Below are 20,521 nucleotides of genomic sequence, written 5' to 3'. Positions count from 1 at the left end.
TGTTAAAAGGGGCTTTGGGGGGGCTTAAAGGGGAGTTTGGGGGGTTTAAAGGGGGATTAGAGGGGATTTGGGGGTGATGTGTGGGGCAGGATGTGTGGGGCAGGATCTATGGGGCAGGATGTGTGGGGCAGGGTGTGGGGCTGGGGAGGAGGTTTGGGGGTTAAAAGGGGGTTTGAGGGGGTTTAAAGGGGGTTTGGGGGCTTAAAGGGGGGTTTAGAGGGGTTTGGGGGGGATGTGTGGGGCAGGATCTATGGGGCAGGATCTATGGGGCAGGATCTATGGGGCAGGAGCTGTGGGGCAGGGTGTGGGGCTGGGGGAGGGGGGTTGGGGGAGGTTAAAGGGGGTTAAAGGGGGGTTTGGGGGGGTTTAAAGGGGGGTTTGGGGGGTTCAAAGGGGGTTTAGAGGGGTTTGGGGGGAATGTGTGGGGCAGGATCTATGGGGCAGGATCTATGGGGCAGGGTGTGGGGCTGGGGGAGGAGGTTTGGGGAGGTTAAAGGGGGTTAAAAGGGGCTTTGGGGGGGTTTGGGGGGGATCTATGGGGCAGGATGTGTGGGGCAGGATGTGTGGGGCAGGATCTATGGGGCAGGATCTATGGGGCAGGGTGTGGGGCTGGGGGAGGGGGTTTGGGAGGGGTTAAAGGGGGTTAAAAGGGGCTTTGGGGGGGCTTAAAGGGGAGTTTGGGGGGTTTAAAGGGGGATTAGAGGGGATTTGGGGGTGATGTGTGGGGCAGGATGTGTGGGGCAGGATCTATGGGGCAGGATCTATGGGGCAGGGTGTGGGACTGGGGAGGAGGTTTGGGGGTTAAAAGGGGGTTTGGGGGCTTAAAGGGGGGTTTAGAGGGGTTTGGGGGGGATGTGTGGGGCAGGATCTATGGGGCAGGATCTATGGGGCAGGATCTATGGGGCAGGAGCTGTGGGGCAGGGTGTGGGGCTGGGGGAGGGGGGTTGGGGGGAGTTAAAGGGGGTTAAAAGGGGAGTTTGGGGGGGTTAAAGGGGGGTTTGGGGGGGTTTAGGGGTTGATGTGTGGGGCAGGATCTATGGGGCAGGGTGTGGGGCAGGATCTATGGGGCAGGATCTATGGGGCAGGATGTGGGACTGGGGGAGGGGGTTTGGGGGGGTTAAAGGGGGTTTGGGGGGCTTAAAGGGGGATTTGGGGGTGATGTGTGGGGCAGGATGTGTGGGGCAGGATCTATGGGGCAGGATGTGTGGGGCAGGATCTATGGGGCAGGGTGTGGGGCTGGGGGAGGGGGGTTGGGGTGGGTTAAAGTGGGTTTGGGGGTGGTTAAAGGGGATTTGGGGGGTTTAAAGGGGGGTTTGGGGGGGTTTAGGGCTGATGTGTGGGGCAGGATGTGTGGGGCAGGATCTATGGGGCAGGATCTATGGGGCAGGGTGTGGGGCTGGGGGAGGGGGGTTGGGGGGGTTAAAGGGGGTTAAAAGGGGCTTTGGGGGGGCTTAAAGGGGAGTTTGGGGGGTTTAAAGGGGGATTAGAGGGGATTTGGGGTGATGTGTGGGCAGGAGCTGTGGGCTGGGTGTGGCTGGGAGGGGTGGGGGTGTGGGGGGGGAAGGGGGTGGGGGGGTTAAAGGGGGTTAAAGGGGAGTTTGGGGTGGGTTGGGAGGTCATTTAAGGGGGTTAAAGGGGGTTTAGGGGGGGTTTGGGGGGGATGTGTGGGGCAGAATCTATGGGGCAGAATCTATGGGGCAGGATGTGTGGGGCAGGATCTATGGGGCAGGGTGTGGGGCTGGGAGAGGAGGTTTGGGGGGGTTTTAAGGGGGTTAAAAGGGGCTTTGGGAGGGTTCAAAGGGGGTTTGGGGGGATGTGTGGGGCAGGATCTGTGGGGCAGGATGTGTGGGGCAGGATCTATGGGGCAGGATGTGTGAGGCAGGGTGTGGGGCTGGGGAGGAGGTTTGGGGGTTAAAAGGGGGTTTGAGGGGGTTTAAAGGGGGTTTGGGGGCTTAAAGGGGGGTTTAGAGGGGTTTGGGGGGGATGTGTGGGGCAGGATCTATGGGGCAGGAGCTGTGGGGCAGGGTGTGGGGCTGGGGGAGGGGGTTTGGGGGGGTTAAAGGGGGTTTGGGGGGTTAAAAGGGGGTTTAGAGGGGGTTTGGGGGGCTTAAAGGGGGATTTGGGGGTGATGTGTGGGGCAGGATGTGTGGGGCAGGATCTATGGGGCAGGATGTGTGGGGCAGGATCTATGGGGCAGGGTGTGGGGCTGGGGGAGGGGGGTTGGGGTGGGTTAAAGTGGGTTTGGGGGTGGTTAAAGGGGATTTGGGGGGTTTAAAGGGGGGTTTGGGGGGGTTTAGGGCTGATGTGTGGGGCAGGATGTGTGGGGCAGGATCTATGGGGCAGGATCTATGGGGCAGGGTGTGGGGCTGGGGGAGGGGGGTTGGGGGGGTTAAAGGGGGTTAAAAGGGGCTTTGGGGGGGCTTAAAGGGGAGTTTGGGGGGTTTAAAGGGGGATTAGAGGGGATTTGGGGGTGATGTGTGGGGCAGGATGTGTGGGGCAGGATCTATGGGGCAGGATGTGTGGGGCAGGGTGTGGGGCTGGGGAGGAGGTTTGGGGGTTAAAAGGGGGTTTGAGGGGGTTTAAAGGGGGTTTGGGGGCTTAAAGGGGGGTTTAGAGGGGTTTGGGGGGGATGTGTGGGGCAGGATCTATGGGGCAGGATCTATGGGGCAGGATCTATGGGGCAGGAGCTGTGGGGCAGGGTGTGGGGCTGGGGGAGGGGGGTTGGGGGAGGTTAAAGGGGGTTAAAGGGGGGTTTGGGGGGGGTTTAAAGGGGGGTTTGGGGGGTTCAAAGGGGGTTTAGAGGGGTTTGGGGGGAATGTGTGGGGCAGGATCTATGGGGCAGGATCTATGGGGCAGGGTGTGGGGCTGGGGGAGGAGGTTTGGGGAGGTTAAAGGGGGTTAAAAGGGGCTTTGGGGGGGTTTGGGGGGGGATCTATGGGGCAGGATGTGTGGGGCAGGATGTGTGGGGCAGGATCTATGGGGCAGGATCTATGGGGCAGGGTGTGGGGCTGGGGGAGGGGGTTTGGGAGGGGTTAAAGGGGGTTAAAAGGGGCTTTGGGGGGGCTTAAAGGGGAGTTTGGGGGGTTTAAAGGGGGATTAGAGGGGATTTGGGGGTGATGTGTGGGGCAGGATGTGTGGGGCAGGATCTATGGGGCAGGATCTATGGGGCAGGGTGTGGGACTGGGGAGGAGGTTTGGGGGTTAAAAGGGGGGTTTGGGGGCTTAAAGGGGGGTTTAGAGGGGTTTGGGGGGGATGTGTGGGGCAGGATCTATGGGGCAGGATCTATGGGGCAGGATCTATGGGGCAGGAGCTGTGGGGCAGGGTGTGGGGCTGGGGGAGGGGGGTTGGGGGGAGTTAAAGGGGGTTAAAAGGGGAGTTTGGGGGGGGTTAAAGGGGGGTTTGGGGGGGTTTAGGGGTTGATGTGTGGGGCAGGATCTATGGGGCAGGGTGTGGGGCAGGATTCTATGGGGCAGGATCTATGGGGCAGGATGTGGGACTGGGGGAGGGGGTTTGGGGGGGTTAAAGGGGGTTTGGGGGGCTTAAAGGGGGATTTGGGGGTGATGTGTGGGGCAGGATGTGTGGGGCAGGATCTATGGGGCAGGATGTGTGGGGCAGGATCTATGGGGCAGGGTGTGGGGCTGGGGGAGGGGGGTTGGGGTGGGTTAAAGTGGGTTTGGGGGGTGGTTAAAGGGGATTTGGGGGGTTTAAAGGGGGGTTTGGGGGGGTTTAGGGCTGATGTGTGGGGCAGGATGTGTGGGGCAGGATCTATGGGGCAGGATCTATGGGGCAGGGTGTGGGGCTGGGGGAGGGGGGTTGGGGGGGTTAAAGGGGGTTAAAAGGGGCTTTGGGGGGGCTTAAAGGGGAGTTTGGGGGGTTTAAAGGGGGATTAGAGGGGATTTGGGGGTGATGTGTGGGGCAGGATGTGTGGGGCAGGATCTATGGGGCGGGATGTGTGGGGCAGGGTGTGGGGCTGGGGGAGGGGGGTTGGGAGGGGTTAAGGGGGTTAAAAGGGGCTTTGGGGGGGCTTAAAGGGGAGTTTGGGGGGTTTAAAGGGGGATTAGAGGGGATTTGGGGGTGATGTGTGGGGCAGGAGCTGTGGGGCTGGGTGTGGGGCTGGGGAAGGGGGTTGGGGGGGTTAAAGGGGGTTAAAGGGGAGTTTGGGGTGGGTTGGGAGGTCATTTAAGGGGGTTAAAGGGGGTTTAGGGGGGGTTTGGGGGGGATGTGTGGGGCAGAATCTATGGGGCAGAATCTATGGGGCAGGATGTGTGGGGCAGGATCTATGGGGCAGGGTGTGGGGCTGGGAGAGGAGGTTTGGGGGGGTTTTAAGGGGGTTAAAAGGGGCTTTGGGAGGGTTCAAAGGGGGTTTGGGGGGATGTGTGGGGCAGGATCTGTGGGGCAGGATGTGTGGGGCAGGATCTATGGGGCAGGATGTGTGAGGCAGGGTGTGGGGCTGGGGAGGAGGTTTGGGGGTTAAAAGGGGGTTTGAGGGGGTTTAAAGGGGGTTTGGGGGCTTAAAGGGGGGTTTAGAGGGGTTTGGGGGGGATGTGTGGGGCAGGATCTATGGGGCAGGAGCTGTGGGGCAGGGTGTGGGGCTGGGGGAGGGGGTTTGGGGGGGTTAAAGGGGGTTTGGGGGGTTAAAAGGGGGTTTAGAGGGGGTTTGGGGGGCTTAAAGGGGGATTTGGGGGTGATGTGTGGGGCAGGATGTGTGGGGCAGGATCTATGGGGCAGGATGTGTGGGGCAGGATCTATGGGGCAGGGTGTGGGGCTGGGGGAGGGGGGTTGGGGTGGGTTAAAGTGGGTTTGGGGGTGGTTAAAGGGGATTTGGGGGGTTTAAAGGGGGGTTTGGGGGGGTTTAGGGCTGATGTGTGGGGCAGGATGTGTGGGGCAGGATCTATGGGGCAGGATCTATGGGGCAGGGTGTGGGGCTGGGGGAGGGGGGTTGGGGGGGTTAAAGGGGGTTAAAAGGGGCTTTGGGGGGGCTTAAAGGGGAGTTTGGGGGGTTTAAAGGGGGATTAGAGGGGATTTGGGGGTGATGTGTGGGGCAGGATGTGTGGGGCAGGATCTATGGGGCGGGATGTGTGGGGCAGGGTGTGGGGCTGGGGGAGGGGGGTTGGGAGGGGTTAAGGGGGTTAAAAGGGGCTTTGGGGGGGCTTAAAGGGGAGTTTGGGGGGTTTAAAGGGGGATTAGAGGGGATTTGGGGGTGATGTGTGGGGCAGGAGCTGTGGGGCAGGATCTATGGGGCAGGATGTGTGGGGCAGGATCTATGGGGCAGGGTGTGGGGCTGGGGAAGGGGGTTGGGGGGGTTAAAGGGGGTTAAAGGGGAGTTTGGGGTGGGTTGGGAGGTCATTTAAGGGGGGTTAAAGGGGGTTTAGGGGGGGTTTGGGGGGGATGTGTGGGGCAGAATCTATGGGGCAGAATCTATGGGGCAGGATGTGTGGGGCAGGATCTATGGGGCAGGGTGTGGGGCTGGGAGAGGAGGTTTGGGGGGGTTTTAAGGGGGTTAAAAGGGGCTTTGGGAGGGTTCAAAGGGGGTTTGGGGGGATGTGTGGGGCAGGATCTGTGGGGCAGGATGTGTGGGGCAGGATCTATGGGGCAGGATCTATGGGGCAGGATGTGTGGGGCAGGGTGTGGGGCTGGGGAGGAGGTTTGGGGGTTAAAAGGGGGTTTGAGGGGGTTTAAAGGGGGTTTGGGGGCTTAAAGGGGGGTTTAGAGGGGTTTGGGGGGGATGTGTGGGGCAGAATCTATGGGGCAGAATCTATGGGGCAGGATGTGTGGGGCAGGATCTATGGGGCAGGGTGTGGGGCTGGGGGAGGGGGTTTGGGGGGATTAAAGGGGGTTAAAAGGGGAGTTTGGGGGGGTTAAAGGGGAGTTTGGGGGGGTTTAATGGGGCATTTGGGGGCTTAAAGAGGGGTTTGGAGGGGTTTGGGGGTGATGTGTGGGGCAGGATCTATGGGGCAGGATCTATGGGGCAGGATGGGCTGGGAGGGGGGGTTGGGGGGTTAAAAGGGGCTTTGGGGGGGTTTAAAGGAGGGTTTGGGGCATTAAAAGGGGGTTTAGAGGGGGTTTGGGGGGGATCTATGGGGCAGGATCTATGGGGCAGGGTGTGGGGCTGGGGGAGGAGGTTTGGGGAGGTTAAAGGGGGTTTAGAGGGGCTTTGGGGGGGTTAAAGGGGGGTTTGGGGGTGATGTGTGGGGCAGGATCTATGGGGCAGGATCTATGGGGCAGGATGTGTGGGGCAGGATCTGTGGGGCAGGGTGTGGGGCTGGGGAGGGGGTTTGGGGGGGTTAAAGGGGGCTTTGGGGTGGGTTGGGAGGTCATTTGGGGGGGTTAAAGGGGGATTTGGGGGGGTTTAGGGGGTGATGTGTGGGGCAGGATCTATGGGGCAGGATCTATGGGGCAGGATCTATGGGGCAGGGTGTGGGGCTGGGGGAGGAGGTTTGGGGAGGTTAAAGGGGGTTTTAGGGAGTTTGGGGGGGATGTGTGGGGCAGGATCTATGGGGCAGGATGTGTGGGGCAGAATCTATGGGGCAGGATCTATGGGGCAGAATCTATGGGGCAGAATCTATGGGGCAGGATCTATGGGGCAGGATCTATGGGGCAGGATCTATGGGGCAGGGTGTGGGGCTGGGGGAGGGGGGTTGGGAGGGGTTAAAGGGGGTTAAAAGGGGCTTTGGTGGGCTTAAAGGGGCTTTAAGGGGGGTTTAGGGGGGTTTGGGGGGGATCTATGGGGCAGGATCTATGGGGCAGGATCTATGGGGCAGGATCTATGGGGTGGGGGTGTTAATTAGCGCTAATTAAGCTAATTACAGGTGTACATCCTGGCCCCAGACGAGGGCGCTGTGAGCTCTCAGGGGCTTTAAGGGGGGTTTAGGGGGGGTTTGGGGGGATCTATGGGGCAGAATTTATGGGGCAGGATCTATGGGGCAGGATCTATGGGGTGAGGGGGTTAATTAGCGCTAATTAGGGTTAATTACAGGTGTACATCCTGGCCCCAGACGAGGGCGCTGTGAGCTCTCATTAGGGGGTTTAAGGGGGGTTTGGGGGGGTTTGGGGGGGATGTGTGGGGCAGGATCTATGGGGCAGGATCTATGGGGCAGGATCCATGGGGCAGGGTGTGGGGCTGGGGGAGGAGGTTTGGGGAGGTTAAAGGGCAGGTTTGGGGGGTTAAAAGGGGGTTTAGAGGGGGTTTGGGGGGCTTAAAGGGGGATTTGGGGGTGATGTGTGGGGCAGGATCTATGGGGCAGGATCTATGGGCAGGATGTGTGGGTCAGGATCTATGGGGCAGGGTGTGGGGCTGGGGGAGGAGGTTTGGGGAGGTTAAAGGGCAGGTTTGGGGGGTTTAAAGGGGGTTTTAGGGAGGGTTTCAGGGTGATGTGTGGGGCAGCATCTATGGGGCAGGATCTATGGGGCAGGATCTGTGGGGCAGGATCTATGGGGCAGGATGTGGGGCTGGGGGAGGGGGTTTTGGAGGGGTTAAAGGGGGTTAAAAGGGGCTTTGGGGGGGTTTAAAGGGGAGTTTGAGGGTTTAAAGGGGGGTTTGGGGGTGATGTGTGGGGCAGGATCTATGGGGCAGGATGTGTGGGGCAGGATCTATGGGGCAGGATCTATGGGGCAGGAGCTGTGGGGCAGGGTGTGGGGCTGGGGGAGGGGGTTTTGGAGGGGTTAAAGAGGGTTAAAAGGGGCTTTGGTGGGGTTAAAGGGGCTTTAAGGGGGGTTTAGGGGGGTTTGGGGGGGATCTATGGGGCAGGATCTATGGGGCAGGATCTATGGGGCAGGATCTATGGGGTGAGGGTGTTAATTAGCGCTAATTAGGTTAATTACAGGTGTACATCCTGGCCCCAGACGAGGGCGCTGTGAGCTCTCATTAGGGGGTTTAAGGGGGGGTTTAGGGGGGGTTTGGGGGGGATCTATGGGGCAGGATCTATGGGGCAGGATCTATGGGTCAGGCTCTATCTATGGGGCAGGATCTATGGGGCAGGATCTATGGGGTGAGGGTGTTAATTAGCGCTAATTAAGCTAATTACAGGTGTACATCCTGGCCCCAGACGAGGGCGCTGTGAGCTCTCATTAGGGGCTTTAAGGGGGGTTTGGGGGGGTTTGGGGGGGATCTATGGGGCAGGATCTATGGGGCAGGATCTATGGGGCAGGATCTATGGGGTGAGGGGGTTAATTAGTGCTAATTAAGCTAATTACAGGTGTACATCCTGGCCCCAGACGAGGGCGGCCGCCACAAGCCCTTTGTGGCTCATTTCACTCCCGTCGTGTTCTCTCAGACCTGGGACATCGCGGCCAGAGTCCTGCTGCCCCACGGCAAGGTGCTGCCCCATAGATCCTGCCCCACAGATCCTGCCCCATAGATCTGCCCCATGGATCCTGCCCCATGGATCCTGCCCCATAGATCCTGCCCCATGGATCCTGCCCCATAGATCCTGCCCCATAGATACTGACCCATAGATCCTGCCCCATAGATACTGACCCATAGATCCTGCCCCATGGATCCTGCCCCATAGAGCCTGACCCAGAGAGCCTGCCCCATAGATCCTGACCCATAGATCCTGCCCCACAGATCTGCCCCATAGATCCTGCCCCATAGATCCTGCCCCATAGATCCTGACCCATAGAGCCTGCCCCATAGAGCCTGCCCCATAGAGCCTGCCCCATAGAGTCTGACACATAGAGCCTGACCCACAGATCTGCCCCATAGATCCTGCCCCATAGATCCTGCCCCATGGATCCTGCCCCATAGATCCTGCCCCATAGAGCCTGACCCATAGAGACTGACCCATAGATCCTGCCCCATGGATCCTGCCCATAGATACTGCCCCATGGATCCTGCCCCATGGATCCTGCCCCATAGATACTGCCCCATGGATCCTGCCCCATGGATCCTGCCCCATAGATACTGCCCCATGGATCCTGCCCCATGGATCCTGCCCCATAGATCTGCCCCATAGAGCCTGACCCATAGATCCTGCCCCATAGAGCCTGACCCATAGATACTGACCCAGAGACCCTGCCCCATAGATCCTGCCCCATAGATCCTGCCCCATAGATCTGCCCCATAGATCTGCCCCATGGAGCCTGACCCATAGAGACTGACCCATAGATCCTGCCCCATGGATCCTGCCCCATAGATCCTGCCCATAGAGCCTGACCCATAGAGCCTGACCCATGGATCCTGCCCCATAGATCTGCCCCATAGAGCCTGCCCCATGGATCCTGACCTATAGAGCCTGACCCATAGATCCTGCCCCATGGATCCTGCCCCATAGATCCTGCCCCATAGAGCCTGACCCATAGAGACTGACCCATGGATCCTGCCCCATGGATCCTGCCCCATAGATCTGCCCCATAGAGCCTGACCCATGGATCCTGCCCCATAGAGCCTGCCTCATAGAGCCTGACCCATAGATCCTGCCCCATAGATCCTGACCCACACATCCTGCCCCACAGAGCCTGCTCCATAGATAGTGACACATAGAGCCTGCCCCACACGTGTCCCTCTGCCCCATAGCTCTGCCCCACACCCTGCCCCACATCTCTGCCCCACATCTGTGCCCCACAGGAGCTGGTGATGCCAGGGGAAGGCACATCCCTGGTGCTGCTGCTGCCCTTCCCATGGCATCTGTGCCCCATAACCAGCCCCACACGTGTCCCTCTGCCCCATAGCTCTGCCCCACACCCTGCCCCACATCTCTGCCCCACAAGTGCCCCACAGGAGCTGGTGATGCCAGGGGAGGACACGTCCCTGGTCCTTCTACTGCCCTTCCCATGGTGTCTGTGCCCCATAACCAGCCCCACACGTGTCCCTCTGCCCCATAACCTGCCCCACATGTCTCCCTCTGCCCCATAGCTCTGCCCCACACCCTGCCCCACATCTCTGCCCCACATCTGTGCCCCACAGGAGCTGGTGATGCCAGGGGAGGACACGTCCCTGGTCCTTCTACTGCCCTTCCCATGGCATCTGTGCCCCATAACCAGCCCCATAACCAGCCCCACACGTGTCCCTCTGCCCCATAGCTCTGCCCCACACCCTGCCCCATGGCTCTGCCCCACATCTGTGCCCCACATCTGTTCCCCACAGGAGCTGGTGATGCCAGGGGAAGGCACATCCCTGGTCCTTCTACTGCCCTTCCCATGGCATCTGTGCCCCATAACCAGCCCCACAAGTGTCCCTCTGCCCCATAACCAGCCCCACACGTCTCCCTCTGCCCCATAGCTCTGCCCCACACCCTGCCCCACATCTCTGCCCCACATCTGTGCCCCACATCTGTTCCCCACAGGAGCTGGTGATGCCAGGGGAAGGCACATCCCTGGTCCTTCTACTGCCCTTCCCATGGCATCTGTGCCCCATAACCAGCCCCATAACCAGCCCCACACGTGTCCCTCTGCCCCATAGCTCTGCCCCACACCCTGCCCCACATCTCTGCCCCACATCTGTGCCCCACAGGAGCTGGTGATGCCAGGGGAGGACACGTCCCTGGTGCTGCTGCTGCCCTTCCCATGGCATCTGTGCCCCATAACCTGCCCCACAAGTGTCCCTCTGCCCCATAACCAGCCCCATAGCTCTGCCCCACATCTCTGCCCCATAGCTCTGCCCCATATCTGTGCCCCACAGGAGCTGGTGATGCCAGGGGAAGGCACATCCCTGGTCCTTCTACTGCCCTTCCCATGGCATCTGTGCCCCATAACCAGCCCCATAACCAGCCCCACACGTGTCCCTCTGCCCCATAGCTCTGCCCCACACCCTGCCCCATAGCTCTGCCCCACATCTGTGCCCCACAGGAGCTGGTGATGCCAGGGGAAGGCACATCCCTGGTCCTTCTACTGCCCTTCCCATGGCATCTGTGCCCCATAACCAGCCCCATAACCAGCCCTATAACCAGCCCCACAAGTATCCCTCTGCCCCATAGCTCTGCCCCACACCCTGCCCCACATCTGTGCCCCACATCTGTGCCCCCCAGGAGCTGGTGATGCCAGGGGAAGGCACATCCCTGGTGCTGCTGCTGCCCTTCCCATGGCATCTGTGCCCCATAACCTGCCCCATAACCAGCCCCACACGTGTCCCTCTGCCCCATAGCTCTGCCCCACACCCTGCCCCATGGCTCTGCCCCACATCTGTGCCCCACAGGAGCTGGTGATGCCAGGGGAGGACACGTCCCTGGTGCTGCTGCTGCCCTTCCCATGGCATCTGTGCCCCATAACCAGCCCCATGACCAGCCCCACAAGTGTTCCTCTGCCCCACACCCTGCCCCACATCTCTGCCCCACATCTCTGCCCCACAAGTGCCCCCCAGGAGCTGGTGATGCCAGGGGAAGGCACATCCCTGGCACCCCTTCTGCCCTTCCCATGGCATCTGTGCCCCATAACCAGCCCCACACGTGTCCCTCTGCCCCATAACCAGCCCCACACGTGTCCCTCTGCCCCATAGCTCTGCCCCACACCCTGCCCCATGGCTCTGCCCCACATCTGTGCCCCACAGGAGCTGGTGATGCCAGGGGAAGGCACATCCCTGGTGCTGCTGCTGCCCTTCCCATGGCATCTGTGCCCCATAACCTGCCCCATAAGTGTCCCTCTGCCCCATAGCTCTGCCCCATAACCAGCCCCACATCTCTGCCCCACATCTGTGCCCCACAGGAGCTGGTGATGCCAGGGGAGGACACGTCCCTGGTGCTGTTGCTGTGCCAGCCCATGGCATCTGTGCCCCATAACCAGCCCCACAAGTGTCCCTCTGCCCCATAACCAGCCCCACACGTCTCCCTCTGCCCCATAGCTCTGCCCCACACCCTGCCCCACAGCTCTGCCCCACATCTGTGCCCCACAGGAGCTGGTGATGCCAGGGGAGGACACGTCCCTGGTGCTGTTGCTGCCCTTCCCATGGCATCTGTGCCCCATAACCAGCCCCATAACCAGCCCCACACGTGTCCCTCTGCCCCATAGCTCTGCCCCACACCCTGCCCCACATCTCTGCCCCACATCTGTGCCCCACAGGAGCTGGTGATGCCAGGGGAGGGCACATCCCTGGTCCTTCTACTGCCCTTCCCATGGCATCTGTGCCCCATAACCAGCCCCATAACCAGCCCCACAAGTGTCCCTCTGCCCCATAGCTCTGCCCCACACCCTGCCCCACATCTCTGCCCCATATCTCTGCCCCACAAGTGCCCCACAGGAGCTGGTGATGCCAGGGGAAGGCACATCCCTGGTCCTTCTACTGCCCTTCCCATGGCATCTGTGCCCCATAACCAGCCCCACACGTCTCCCTCTGCCCCATAGCTCTGCCCCACACCCTGCCCCACATCTGTGCCCCACATCTGTGCCCCACAGGAGCTGGTGATGCCAGGGGAGGACACGTCCCTGGTGCTGCTGCTGCCCTTCCCGTGGCATCTGTGCCCCATAACCAGCCCCATAACCAGCCCCACAAGTGTCCCTCTGCCCCATAGCTCTGCCCCACAGCTCTGCCCCACATCTGTGCCCCACAGGAGCTGGTGATGCCAGGGGAGGACACGTCCCTGGTGCTGCTGCTGCGCCAGCCCATGGTGCTGGAGCCCGGCCAACGCTTCACCCTCCGGGACGGGGCTCGAACCATCGGCACCGGCGTCGTCACCAAGACGCTGCCCCCTGGAGCCAGACGATGCCAAGGCCTGGGCATGAGCCCCACGGGCTGCCCCATAGCGCTGCCCCATAGATCTGACCCACAAGTGACCCACAAGTGACCCACAAGTGACTGGAACTGACCCACAACTGAGGCCAATAAAGAGCCACAGAGACCCCCAGGAGCTGCCTGAGGGGATGGGAGGGGAGGTGGGGGAGGGGATGAGACCCATAAGTGACCCACAAGTGACCCACAAGTGACCCAGAGGCTGCCCCATAGATCTGACCCACAAGTGACCCACAAGTGACTGGAACTGAGGCCAATAAAGAGCCCCAGAGACACCCAGGAGCTGCCTGAGGGGGATGGGAAGGGGGGTGGGGGAGGGGATGAGACCCATAAGTGACCCACAAGTGACCCACAAGTGACCCAGAGGCTGCCCCATAGCCTGACCCACAAGTGACCCACAAGTGACCCACAAGTGACTGGATCTGAGGCCAATAAAGAGCCCCAGAGACCCCCAGGAGCTGCCTGTGGGGGATGGGAGGGGGGGGTGGGGGAGGGGAATCTATGGGGCACGAATCTATGGGGCACGAATCTATGGGGCAGGAATCTATGGGGCAGGAATCTATGGGGCAGGGGGGTTCTATGGGGAACGAATCTATGGGGCAGGGAGGTTCTATGGGGAACGAATCTATGGGGCAGGAGACTGTGGGGCACGAATCTATGGGTCAGGAATCTTTGGGGCAGGAATCTATGGGGCACGAATCTATGGGGCAGGAGAATCTATGGGGCAGGAAAATCTATGGGGCAGGGGGGTTCTATGGGGCAGGAGAATCTATGGGGCACGAATCTATGGGGCAGGGGGGTTCTATGGGGAATGAATCTATGGGGCAGGAGATTCTATGGGGCAGGAATCTATGGGGCAGGAATCTATGGGGCAGGAATCTATGGGCAGGAGAATCTATGGGTCAGGAATCTATGGGGCAGGAGGAATCTATGGGGCAGGAATCTATGGGGCACGAATCTATGGGGCAGGAGGAATCTATGGGGCAGGAATCTATGGGGTAGGAATCTATGGGGCAGGAATCTATGGGGCAGGAATCTATGGGGCAGGAGAATCTATGGGTCAGGAATCTATGGGGCAGGAGGAATCTATGGGGCAGGAATCTATGGGGTAGGAATCTATGGGGTAGGAATCTATGGGGCAGGAATCTATGGGGCAGGAGGAATCTATGGGGCACGAATCTATGGGGCACGAATCTATGGGGCAGGAATCGATGGGGCAGGAGAATGTATGGGGCAGGAGAATCTATGGGGCACGAATCTATGGGGCAGGAGGAATCTATGGGGCAGGAATCTATGGGGCAGGAGGAATCTATGGGGCAGGGGGGGTTCTATGGGGAATGAATCTATGGGCAGGAGATTCTATGGGGCAGGAATCTATGGGGCAGGAGGAATCTATGGGGCAGGAATCTATGGGGCAGGAATCTATGGGGCAGGAATCTATGGGGCAGGAGAATCTATGGGTCAGGAATCTATGGGGTAGGAATCTATGGGGCAGGAATCGATGGGGCAGGAGAATGTATGGGGCAGGAGAATCTATGGGGCACGAATCTATGGGGCAGGAGGAATCTATGGGGCAGGAATCTATGGGGCAGGAGGAATCTATGGGGCAGGGGGGTTCTATGGGGAATGAATCTATGGGGCAGGAATCTATGGGGCAGGAATCTATGGGGCAGGAGAATCTATGGGTCAGGAATCTATGGGGTAGGAATCTATGGGGTAGGAATCTATGGGGCAGGAATCTATGGGGCAGGAGCAATCTATGGGGCAGGAGGAATCTATGGGGCAGGAATCTATGGGGTAGGAATCTATGGGGCAGGAGGAATCTATGGGGCACGAATCTATGGGGCACGAATCTATGGGGCAGGAATCGATGGGGCAGGAGAATCTATGGGGCAGGAGAATCTATGGGGCACGAATCTATGGGGCAGGAGGAATCTATGGGGCAGGAATCTATGGGGCAGGAGGAATCTATGGGGCAGGGGGGTTCTATGGGGAATGAATCTATGGGGCAGGAGATTCTATGGGGCAGGAATCTATGGGGCAGGAGGAATCTATGGGGCAGGAGGAATCTATGGGGCAGGAATCTATGGGGCAGGAATCTATGGGGCAGGAGAATCTATGGGTCAGGAATCTATGGGGTAGGAATCTATGGGGCAGGAATCGATGGGGCAGGAGAATGTATGGGGCAGGAGAATCTATGGGGCACGAATCTATGGGGCAGGAGGAATCTATGGGGCAGGAATCTATGGGGCAGGAGGAATCTATGGGGCAGGGGGTTCTATGGGGAATGAATCTATGGGGCAGGAGATTCTATGGGGCAGGAATCTATGGGGCAGGAGGAATCTATGGGGCAGGAGGAATCTATGGGGCAGGGAATCTATGGGGCAGGAATCTATGGGGCAGGAATCTATGGGGCAGGAGAATCTATGGGTCAGGAATCTATGGGGTAGGAATCTATGGGGTAGGAATCTATGGGGCAGGAATCTATGGGGCAGGAATCTATGGGGCAGGAGCAATCTATGGGGCAGGAGGAATCTATGGGGCAGGAATCTATGGGGTAGGAATCTATGGGGAAGGAATCTATGGGGCAGGAATCTATGGGGCAGGAGGAATCTATGGGGCACGAATCTATGGGGCACGAATCTATGGGGCAGGAGAATCTATGGGGCACGAATCTATGGGGCAGGAGGAATCTATGGGGCAGGAATCTATGGGGCAGGGGGGGTTCTATGGGGAATGAATCTATGGGGTAGGAGGAATCTATGGGGCACGAATCTATGGGGCAGGAATCTATGGGGCAGGGATCTATGGGGCAGGAATTGGGTCATTTCCATGAAAAACTCCCAAGTTTATTTCTGGGCCCTTTTTTGGGGCCTTTTTGGGGTCGTTTCGCCCCCTCCCCCACCCCAGGGCCCCGCCCCACAACCTCAAGCTCCGCCCCACAACCCTCGAGCTCCGCCCCCCCAACCTCAAGCTCCGCCCCACAACCTCGAGCTCCGCCCCCCAACCTCAGGCCCCCGCCCCCCAACCCCCCCGCACCGACAGACACTGGGGGGGTCTTGGGGGGCCACCAAAACCTTCCTGGGGGCCACCAAAAGCTTCCTGTGGGCCACTGAGTCTTCTGGATGGCTTCTGGAACCTTCTTGATGGGCCACCGAAGCTCTTCAAGGGCCACCAAAGCTCTTTGGGGGCTACCAAAGGTCCTTGATGGCCACCAGAAGCTCCTTGATGGCCACCAAACCCCCTCAATGGCCACCAGAAGCTCCTTGATGGCCACCAAAACCTTCTTGATGGTCACCAGAAGCTCCTTGATGGCCACCAACCCCCTCAATGGCCACCAAACCCCTTTGAGTGGCCACCAACCCCCCCTCAATGGCCACCAGAAGCTCCTTGATGGCCACCAAAACCTTCTTGAGTGGCCACCAAACCCCCTCAATGGCCAACCAGAAGCTCTTTGATGGCCACCAAACCCCCTCAATGGCCACCAGAAGCTCCTTGATGGCCACCAAAACCTTCTTCATGGCCACCAGAAGCTCCTTGATGGCCACCAAACCCCCTCAATGGCCACCAGAAGCTCCTTGATGGCCACCAAACCCCCTCAATGGCCACCAGAAGCTCCTTGATGGCCACCAACCCCCTTGATGGCCACCAGAAGCTCCTTGATGGCCACCAAACCTCCTTGATGGCCACCAGAAGCTCCTTGATGGCCACCAAAACCTTCTTGAGTGGCCACCCAAACCCCCTCAATGGCCACCAGAAGCTCTTTGATGGCCACCAAACTCCCCTCAATGGCCACCAACCCCTTTGAGTGGCCACCAACCCCCCTCAATGGCCACCAGAAGCTCCTTGATGGCCACCAACCCCTGTCAATGACCACCAAACCCATCCTCATGGCCACCAAACCCCTTTGAGTGGCCACCAACCCCCTCAATGGCCACCAACCCCCATCCTGATGGCCACCAAACCCCTTTGAGTGGCCACCAAACCCCCTTCAATGGCCACCAACCCCCTCAATGGCCACCAAAACCCCCTTTGAGTGGCCACCAACCCCCCCTCCCTCCCCTGTTGGCCACCTCCCCACCCCCCCTCCCCTCACATCCCATCCCCAGTAGCCCCCAGCCCAGCCCCAGTAGCCCCCAGCCCGGCCTCATCCTCCTCCCCCACGGCCTCCAGCTCGTCCAGCAGCGCCGGCTGCAGCCTCCGCAGCGCGGGCCACGAAGAGGCGCCGTCCGTGGCGGCCCCAGCCCGGGCTGGTGGCCAGGAGGCGCCTGACCCGGCTCTGGGGGGTCTCCCCAGCGGCCACCTCGGCCACCAACTCGTTGGACAAGACACCAGCGGCCCTCCAGTTGGTCCAGGAGAGGCCCCAGGCAGCGGAGGCCGCTCACCAGAGCCGGGCGGTGCCGCAGCAGGAAGCGGCTCTCGGGGTCGGGGTCGGCGGCGGCCGGTGGGGAGGGGGCTGGGGAGGGGGGGAAAATGGGGTTAGAGGGGGACAAGGGGTGGCCCAAGAGGGTCTTGGGGTCAATAAACTCCAGTTGGCATCTTGCCATGGCTCAATTGTTGGCCAAGAGTCTTCCAAGTCAACCCTTGGCCAACCATTGAGCTCCCCTTTGTGACTCAACTGTTGGCCAAGAGTCTTCCAACCCAACTGTTGGACAACTGTTGACCTCTAGGGCTCCCAATTGACTCCCCCCATGACCCAAACTGTTGGCCAAGAGTCTTCCAAGTCAACCATTGACCAACCATTGAGCCCCCCCATGACCCAACTGTTGGCCAAGAGTCTTCCAAGTCAACCAATGACCAACCATTGAGCCCCCCCCATGACCCAACTGTTGGCCAAGAGTCTTCCAACCCAACTATTGGCCAACTGTTGACCTCTACGGCTTCCAATTGACCCCCCTCATGACCCAACTGTTGGCCAACAGTCTTCCAAGCCAACCCTTGGCCAACTCTTGACCTCTAAGACTCCCAACTGACTCCCCCCATGACCCAACTGTTGGCCAAGAGTCTTCCAAGTCAACCATTGGCCAACCATTGAGCCCCCCCCCATGACCCAACTGTTGGCCAAGAGTCTTCCAAGCCAACCCTTGGCCAACTCTTGAGTCCCTTCATGACTCAACTGTTGTCCAAGAGTCTTCCAACCCAACTATTGGACAACTGTTGACCTCTACAGCTCCCAATTGACCCAACTGTTGGCCAAGAGTCTTCCAAGTCAACCATTGGCCAACCATTGAGCCCCCCCCATGACCCAACTGTTGGCCAAGAGTCTTCCAAGCCAACCCTTGGCCAACTCTTGAGCCCCCCCCCATGACCCAACTGTTGGCCAAGAGTCTTCCAACACAACTATTGGCCAACTGTTGACCTCTATGGCTCCCAATTGACTCCCCCCATGACCCAACTGTTGGCCAAGAGTCTTCCAAGCCAAGCCTTGGCCAACTCTTGACCACTAAGACTCCCAACTGACACCCCCCATGACCCAACTGTTGGCCAAGACTCTTCCAAGTCAACCCTTGGCCAACTCTTGAGTCCCTTCATGGCTCAACTGTTGGCCAAGAGTCTTCCAACCCAACTATTGGACAACTGTTGACCTCTATGGCTCCCAATTGACCCCCCCCATGACCCAACTGTTGGCCAACAGTCTTCCAAGCCAACCCTTGGCCAACTCTTGAGTCCCCTTCATGGCTCAACTGTTGGCCAAGAGTCTTCCAACCCAACCATTGACCAACCATTGACCCCCTCCCATGACTCAACTGTTGGCCAAGAGTCTTCCAAGCCAACCCTTGGCCAACTCTTGAGCCCCCCATGACTCAACTGTTGGCCAAGAGTCTTCCAACCCAACCCCATGACTCAACTGTTGGCCAAGAGTCTTCCAAGCCAACCCTTGGCCAACTCTTGACCTCTAAGACTCCCAACTGACTCCCCCCATGACCCAACTGTTGGCCAAGAGTCTTCCAAACCAACTCTTGGCCAACTCTTGACCCCCCCATGCCTCAACCATTGCCCAACCCTCTCCCAACCCAACCATTGACCATTCCATGACCCTCCCAACCGCCAACTGACCCCCCCCATGACCCAACCATTGACCCCCCACCCCCAACCGACCCCCCCCATGACCCAACCATTGACCAACCATTGGCCAACCCTCTCCCAACCCAACCCTTGACCATTCCATGACCCCCCCCAACCCCCAATTGACCCCCCCCCATGCCCCAACCCTTGACCCCCCACCCCCAATTGACCCCCCTTGACCCAACCCTTGCCCAACCCTCTCCCAGTTGACCCCCCTTGACCCCCAACCAACCCCCCCCCATGACCCAACCCTTGACCAACCCTCTCCCAACCCAACCCTTGACCATTCCATGACCCCCCAACCCCCAACCGACCCCCCCCCATGCCCCAACCATTGACCAACCATTAGCCAACCCTCTCCCAACCCAACCCTTGACCATTCCATGACCCCCCAACCCCCAACCGACCCCCCCCCATGACCCAACCATTGACCAACCATTGCCCAACCCTCTCCCAACCCAACCCTTGACCATTCCATGACCCCCCCAACCCCCAATTGACCCCCCCCATGCCCCAACCCTTGACCCCCCACCCCCAACCGACCCCCCCCCCACGCCCCCAACCTTTACCCACCCCCCTCCCCCATCAACTCACTGGCCCCCTCCGACCAATCCCGCGGCCAACTCGCCCCTCCCGATCCTCATTAACCCTTGAGCCGCCGCCGCCGCCGCCGCCGCGTCCCCCCCCCGGCCCGTTCCAGCAGCAGCAGCGTCAGCTCCTCGGGTCCCGCCCCTTCCAGTAGCCCAAAGGGGACTCTCGGTAGCCCGGGGCCAGGAGCCTCGAGACACAAAAGCCCTTTGAAGCGCCGCAGTTCGGCCGCCGAGAGCTCGTCCAGGGCTGCCAGGAGGCGGCGGCGCAGGGGGGGGCATCGTGTGGGGTGTGGGGGGGGGGGGGGGGTGGGGTGTGGGTCGTTGCCCCATCGATTTCCGTCTGTGGGGCGGAAGGAAGTGGGGGGAGGGGCAGGGGAGGAGGGGGGGGAGGGGCGGAGAGATGGCGGCGGCGGCGCTGGGAGCCGCGATCGCGGCGCTGATGGGTGAGGGGGGGGGATGTGGGGCTGGGGGGGTCGGTGTGGGGCAGGATGAGGGGGCTGGGGGTCGCTGTGGGGCAGAGGGAGGTCGCTGTGGGGCAGGAAGGGGCAGTTATGGGGCAAAGGGGGTTCGCTGTGGGGCAGGATGAGGGGGGCTGGGGGTCGCTATGGGGCAGGATGAGGGGGGTTGGGGGTCGCTATGGGGCAGAGGGAGGTCGCTATGGGGCAGGATGAGGGGGCTGGGGGTCGCTATGGGGCAGGAAGAGGGGGCTGTGGGGCAGAGAGGGAGTCGCTGTGGGGCAGGATGAGGGGGTTGGGAGTTGCTGCTGTGGGGCAGAGGGAGGTCGCTATGGGGCAGGAAGGGGCAGTTATGGGGCAAAGGGGGTTCGCTGTGGGGCAGGATGAGGGGGCTGGGGGTCGCTATGGGGCAGAGGGAGGTCGCTATGGGGCAGGATGAGGGGGCTGGGGGTCGCTATGGGGCAGGATGAGGGGGCTGTGGGGCAGAGGGAGTCGCTGTGGGGCAGGATGAGGGGGTTGGGGTCACTATGGGGCAGAGGGAGGTCGCTATGGGGCAGGAAGAGGGGGCTGGGGGTCGCTATGGGGCAGGATGAGGGGGTTGGGGGTCGCTATGGGGCAGAGGGAGGTCGCTATGGGGCAGGATGAGGGGGTTGGGGGTCGCTATGGGGCAGGAAGAGGGGGGCTGGGGGTCGCTATGGGGCAGAGGGAGGTCGCTATGGGGCAGGATGAGGGGGGTTGGGGGTCGCTATGGG

The 20,521-nt window shown here is 60.4% G+C and overlaps 1 protein-coding gene across 1 annotated transcript; it reads left to right on the top strand.

Moving 5' to 3' along the window:
- Positions 1–8,195: 8,195 nt before the first annotated feature.
- Positions 8,196–12,933, top strand: LOC133629174 (elongation factor Tu, mitochondrial-like; the record flags this gene model as incomplete). Its single annotated transcript, XM_062019835.1, has 2 exons — positions 8,196–8,315; positions 12,480–12,933. Coding segments are annotated over 2 exons (354 nt in total), but the record flags the coding sequence as incomplete, so codon positions are not given.
- Between the last annotated feature and the right edge of the window lie 7,588 nt (positions 12,934–20,521).

This window comes from Colius striatus, unplaced genomic scaffold, assembly GCF_028858725.1.
Source record: "Colius striatus isolate bColStr4 unplaced genomic scaffold, bColStr4.1.hap1 scaffold_211, whole genome shotgun sequence".
NCBI classification, from domain to species: domain Eukaryota; kingdom Metazoa; phylum Chordata; class Aves; order Coliiformes; family Coliidae; genus Colius; species Colius striatus.
The sequence above is the reverse complement of the archived record's forward strand: the minus strand, read 5'-3'. Positions and strand labels throughout refer to the sequence as shown.